Below are 6948 nucleotides of genomic sequence, written 5' to 3'. Positions count from 1 at the left end.
TAAGCAGACCCGCTTCATGTGCATGCATACAGTATACACGCATTTTTTTTTCCCGCCTCCCAAATCCCCGGTCCAAATCTTAGGGGGGAGGGGGGGGGGGGGGGCGACCGCCCCCATCGCCCCCCCCCCCGGCTACGCCAGTGCATCTGTGCAATGACACCAACCACCTAACAAAGGAATAGAAGAAAGTTTTCCCAAGATTGTATTCTGAATTGTTTGTTTGTTTGTTTATTTGCTCTCCCCTGTATTTGGGGTAATATATCATTTTCAATCCTTTCCAAAACGACATGTCAATTTTCTACGAATCCTTATATCACTAATGACTTGACATACTCTTTATAATTTAAGATATCCTTATAATTGTAATTATGTCAACTATACATTCATGGCTATCCGGATAAGAAACATAATCACCATTAAACCAGTGATAATACAGTACTAGAATTAATTTAATGTTTATTTGTACAGTAATATTTGGAAAACGGAAAACATCAGGATAAAGCAAACTAGCATATCCTAAGAAGACCTATGCTGATGAAAGCTGAGAGCAAACATATAGTAATGTATACGTTCACTTGTAGAAGAAACGCCTTGTATAATGGACGCTGATGTTTTAACATGGTACTGTAAAATTACCATATGTTGATCATAATAGCTTCATCATTAGGTATTTTTTCCTTTCAAAAGTTCTCGGAGTTGAAAGTGAAGAGTGTGCAAAGGATTTTCAAGAAATGAAAAGGCGCCTCTGTGGCATGCTTGATCTCACTACTTCACACACACACAAAAAAGAACGGGTTGTAGAAAAACTGCTCAAAACACACGTTACCGTTCATTTTATGATCCCCACCTTAGGAATAATGTAGAAGAAGGACAGCTTTTTCAGAAAATATAAAAAACTCAAGATTGAGTTGGTTAATCCGTTTCACCTTTTTGGGGACCTCACTTGAGATCAAGGGTGCAGCTTTTTGTTTGTTTTGTGATGCACTGTCGCAAATAAGAAAGTAAGCGATGATTGTGTTTCCATTAGAATTAACGATGTTTCAAACGGGTTTCACATGTCAAATTCAATATTCAATATTTATTTTTGATGTTCTCATGATATTCTCCCTGCATTGTTAACACATTGCTTTAAGCTCAATAGCCGGATGTATAATTTACATGTCTAACAATATTTCATTTTTATTTTAATCATCATTTGTCTTTTGTAACGTAGCTCTCATAGAAGTCAATATTTTATAATGGACCAAAAATATGAAATGAGTTACCAGATACAAGTCAGAGTTTCACAATTTCCAAAACTCATCTTAAACAGTATTTTGTGTGATAGACAATCTTTAGAATAGTTGTATTATAGAAAATGTTACTGAATAATTCAAGATTAATATTTTTGTTTCATGTGTAAATGTTCGTTGTGTGCATAACTGTCTGTGCGTTCGTATGTTGGTCTATTTTGGCTTCTTATAATTTTGATGTTGATAATACAATGTTATCCTCTTCGTACATGTTAGAAAGGACTTGGCTTCATATAAGGCTCTATGGCAGCCTTCCTGCAAAGTCTCTATTGCTTCCTGATTTCTGATGTTGATGTCTATATTTTGTATGTCATTACATTTCATGTATACTTAACGATATGAATATGAATGCACAAAAATGTACTTGTATCTTATAGTGTGATTTTCTCTATTTGCTTACCTAGTTTTTATGAAATATTGAGTGAAATGAATGCTAAATGCACTTGACTTACCTCTTTAAGAAAACATATTATGTCAGTAACTTTTCGTTTAAAAAATGGAATTCTTTGGAATTCTGCTTATTTTCCTTTATGTTGTCCATAATGTCGTCATGAAGTGCAGTATAGTCTCTTTATCCAGCAATAACAGCACAGAAACTTTAAACCAAAAATCATAACTTTTGAATCGTTTGTCAATTTTCCTTAAACTTTCAATGATATGTTTTATTGCTACTTTCACCCAATCCACATTCTTGTTTGGGATTTGGTTTTCTTTACAATATAGAGCTAAAATTCGATAAGCCGGGATAACTGCAAAGAGATTTAAACTTTCATATCAATCAATGTGATATCATCAAATGGATTGATGAAAACTGCACATTTGAACGAAAATTGTACAAGAAATATATCACTAATAGTATTCACCCCCTTCCTCTCCTTACATTTTTGCCTTCACTTTCTTCGTAGGATATAGCTTTTGCGGCAAAAGTCATGTCTCGTCCTGTGGTCGACGGCCAGTTCATCCCTCGAAATCCTTTCAATATGGCCGCCGATGGTGAGTTCAACCGTGTCGACACCATGATCGGCTACCTCAGCGACGAGGGGAACGTGTTTATGCTGCCACGACATCGGGGCTTAGAGGGTGACGACGATAAACCTGTGATGAACAATACTGTCATGCTGGACGCCCTCGCTCTTAACCTGATTTTAGGCGAAGGTGGCGTTGACCAGCAAGCGTTTGACGCGATCACATTCGTCTATTCAACAGCTGATGAAGTAAGCAACTTAAATGTTTCAGGCTTAAGAAATCTTCCCTTGGTAATTGCTCTATGGTTCTATTGTTTCTATTGGTCAACGTCATCTGAGCTCAAGTTTCCATAACAGAGATAAAAAATATTCTCTTACTGTCGTTTCTTTCATTAATATTTTCAGTGTTCATATCAGAATTTTCTTACTGCATGATCATCAGTTCTTTCTCGGTCATCTTTAGTGTATTGTTTGGGCCATAATTATGATGGCTAGCTCAGGTGTGCCACAGGTCTACTGAAGAGTATGAAGATGATTATCACAAATCATGATTTTGCTTCCATAGCTGGGCGATCATGACCGAAACTATGTCGACATGGTAGCCGAGCAGTTCGGGGATAATTATTTCCTCTGTCCGGGCTTCAACATGGCGGAGTACCTTTCCGCAAGAGGAAACGCAGTCTACATGTACGTCATGTCTCATGTCCCCTCCTATTCCTTCTGGGGAAAAGAAGCGACTTGGATGGGAGCGACTCACGCAGAAGACATCCAGTTCGTGATGGGTTCGGCTCTCACTGTTGCTCCCGACGATGCCATCGCCGAATTTGGCAAAACGAAATTCACCGACGAGGAGGCTCGAATATCCGTGCAGACCATGAAATACTGGTCCAACTTTGCAAAGACGCGGTAAGTCGAGTTTATGTATTCGATCATGTCCTCCAGGGGATTCTCTATAGACCGATCCAACCTGACAGCGAAATTTTCGATGCCCCATGCACGCACGCGTCTGGTGATTGGTGAATGCATTATTTTAGATGACGACCGGCTCGCGCCCGCTGTACTATTGTATTATATATATGTATATATATATATATATATATATATATATATATATATATATAATATCATAGGCTTGTTAGAAAGATGAAACGACGAAGATGTATCATTGTGGCACGGAATAACACTTACATGTTTGATCAATTGTCCAAAACAGCTACATGAGTTATTACATAAAAAAAAAACAACAGGAAGCTTGCTTTTCTTTACCCTTTTATTTACAGAAATCCCAATCTCTCGTCAGGAGATGGCAATGATGAGGTTGGATCTTTGTTCCCACTTTGGCCGAGGTTCAACAAGGAGAAAGTGGCTTACAAAGACATTTCGTTGTCCTTCGAGAACCGCTTTGGTCATCCAAAACCGAACATATGCTATTTCAATGACAATATTTTACCACAACTTCGAGCAAATGCAGGTATTCTTTTCTTCGCTGTTTATGTCAACAATCCTTTCCCTGTCATTGTGAAAGGTTCTACAGTAATCATGTAATGGGGTCAAACTGCCTTTTTCCACAACCTTGAAACTGATCCAATTCTATTTATATTCACTTGAGCATACACATAATGGCACAGGCAAAATGCAGAAACAAATTAACATGAAATACACTATGTAGTGCCTACATGTACATCTTTCATATCTTACGCTAGATTATTTCCATAATTTCTTTTTATTCAAGAAAAAGGAACAAAAAACAAGCAGGTCAGAATGATAATATACTCAAACGCATGCACAGAGATTCATTCTTCCATCATATAATCGATGAAACACACACAGTGTCCAAATAAATCTTGTATTGTAGTTCAGATTTTATAGTTGCATTCAATATTTTGTAGTATGGGTCAGTATCGCATATCGGATTGTTTCATGCATGATTACATTTTCATATCTGACATTTATCCGGCACGTAATTCAGACTTGGCGTCTTCTCTTTGCCGTTGTACCAGATTTTAGACAGAAAAACAAACGAATCGTTGATTGTATTAACAGAGCGAATAATGACGATGATAAGCTGAGAGGTTCTACTTAAATTACTTGCTTTACTAAATTATCATGTTTGTGTACTCATTGCAAATATATTTTTTTTCAGTAATTGTACGCCCACTGCCATGACTCTATCCCGACTTCCTTTATCTTTATACAGCTGAGATCCAACGTCTCCGGTCCTTAGTAGGAGAAGGAAATAATCAGTAAATGCTTCCCCAGCGCCATTGGGTCTGTCATTGCCTGTTGGACCGGAATTGAGCAGAAAACCATGCTACATTTATTTTATTTTTTTTATATTTTTTTAGTTATCAAGTTTGGAATACTGTTACCCCCTTAGTAGCAACAATTTTGAAGTAACCATTAGGAAATAAACTGTTTGTTTTTGGATTGATAAATATGTACTCTTTAAATGTTCAGGATTGCTTTTATTCAATTGTTGACAGGAACTGCATTCCTATCCATTATCACCCAAGACTAGAATTTTCAATAGCTTTAGAAAATCACTTTGTGCGTTGTGTCTCTTCCCTACTTTGATTTTAGCGTGGTTGTATGTTTTTTTTTTTTTTTTTTTTTCGTTTTCAAATGCATTCCTGCATTTATTTACAACAGGTTTTAACAATAGTATGGAATATACATGTAGATGACAAAATAATCAAATGAAGAACAGACAAATAATGCATTGTACATATGAAGAGTTTGTTCGCAAAAACCGATAAGTCCATTTTTGAAGATTTTGAAGTACGGTCTCTGTCATAAAGTACGACATAATACCTTTTAAATGATATATTGGTCACTACATATAAAGGTATATTTTTGAAGTTACGGTCAAAAGAAGCAAAATTTTCTTATTATTCCCTTTATTTTTCTTGACCTTTAATCGCAAATATCTCCATTTGACAAATATGGACTTATCGGTTTTTGCAAACAAACTCTTCATATACTGTCAGCAGTAAACCTTGTTAAATAAGAATAAATGAAATTTTATTAATGCAGAGGGAGAGACAATCATAAACAGCAGGAGTAGAAACCTTTAAAACACTTATTTATGGGTGTGGAAGATTCAGTTGATAAATGTCATTGTAATAATTCTGTTTTATTTCAAAAGAAATGTGTACTGGTGCAGTGTGCGTACTACTTGGAATACTTAACTCTGTGTGAAGTAATATCTCATTTTGCCATTGTTCAGATGGGGACTTGTTTTGCATAATAAGAAATGAAGAGAAAGCGCAATAAGGTTTTGACATTCGACTCGATATTATTAATAGTTTTATTTCAGCAGAAATTTCTTTTTCATTCGAGCCTTATAGAGAGGCAGCTTAAACATGTTATTTAGGTCAAGATTTGCATGAACTGCACCTCCATTGAACATATCATCATGGACAAACAAGCAGTTAAAGGCAAATGAAATGAGATTTACTTAAACTTAATGACATCTTATTTTACTTTAAGAAATGATTAATGATTGATTGAGTTTCAATGAGTTTATTCAAATTACTCTGGGAACAGAATAGATTGCCGGTATCGTCATCTGCAGTATAAGTATATGATAATAATGGAACTGAGAGAATAGTATCATAGTGAAAATTAAAAAGAAGAGCGGACCCTAGATAGATCCTTCGGGAACACCGCATGATATATGGTGCATTCTTTCGAACCGCTATATATACCTTTACACAACACAAATTTTGATGTTTTATAAATATAAATGCTGTTAGCATGGTAAGAAAGGTGTAAGACTGTGTGCCTGCTGTGTAAACGTTTCTAGTCGTTGATACAATTTTACAAAACGTCAACTTCAGAATTAAACCTGGATCCAGGTAGAACTTATAGAAAAAAAATGATACGCCAAATTGAATGAATGGATGCATAACCCGGTGAAGTTTTCTCGCTCTACATAAAAATTGACAATAATAACCCGGTGAATTCTCGCTCTACATCAACATTGACCATAATACGGTCAATTTTGATGTAGATCGAGAATACTTCACCGGGTTATGCACCCATTCATTCAATTTGGCATATCATTTTTTTTTCTATAAGTTCTACCTGGATCCATATTATTCCATATTATGGAATACCAGCTGGTGCAGCTGAGCATGGATGGGGTATCCAGCCATCTGCTCAGATGTTTAAAAACAAATAAAAATAAAAGTTGTACATTTTGTTGTTGTTTGTTGTTCTGTATGACTACAAATTTATCGTTCTAGATTATCAATGTGACGGAATTAATCTTGTGTATTGAAATATAAAAATTCATTGTGCTTAGGATAATGTTTTTTTTTTTAATTATTTATTTTATTCATTCCTTTGCCTGCTCCGTGTGATAGATTAACCATTTCCCGGTTGTGTTGGCAATTGGTGGATTTGTTATGATAGATAATTAGAGAACTCCCTTTACTTTCTACAATATGATTAGCAAACATTTAGTAATATTCAAAGTTTATGTATTTGAGCTCTGAATCTGTTTACGACAACATAAGCACTGGCTCGGTAGGAAAGATCTGCATTCATTTTTTTATTTTCTTTTTTTACATATATCATTCACAATCTCATTGTGAAAATCATAACAGGTGGTCATAACAGGTGATTACATTTTTCTTGTTCAACTGATTCATGGATACATTCACGAATGCCGTCTATGGAAAAACAAA

The 6948-nt window shown here is 35.6% G+C and overlaps 1 protein-coding gene across 1 annotated transcript in view; it reads left to right on the top strand.

Annotated features, from left to right (window-relative positions):
• LOC140239974 (cholinesterase 1-like) overlaps positions 1 to 4832 on the top strand; it is a 15025-nt gene extending 10193 nt beyond the window's left edge. The window contains exons 6-9 of the mRNA XM_072319786.1: positions 2198 to 2506; positions 2823 to 3163; positions 3538 to 3728; positions 4455 to 4832. Of these exons, the coding sequence (XP_072175887.1) occupies positions 2198 to 2506; positions 2823 to 3163; positions 3538 to 3728; positions 4455 to 4504 (891 nt within the window). The 3' untranslated portion in view covers positions 4505 to 4832. The remainder of the gene's footprint in view (positions 1 to 2197; positions 2507 to 2822; positions 3164 to 3537; positions 3729 to 4454) is intronic.
• Positions 4833 to 6948: the final 2116 nt, after the last annotated feature.

The sequence above is a fragment of the Diadema setosum genome, chromosome 16, assembly GCF_964275005.1.
Source record: "Diadema setosum chromosome 16, eeDiaSeto1, whole genome shotgun sequence".
Classification (NCBI taxonomy): Eukaryota; Metazoa; Echinodermata; class Echinoidea; order Diadematoida; family Diadematidae; genus Diadema; species Diadema setosum.
This window is presented reverse-complemented; position numbering and strand designations above follow the sequence as displayed.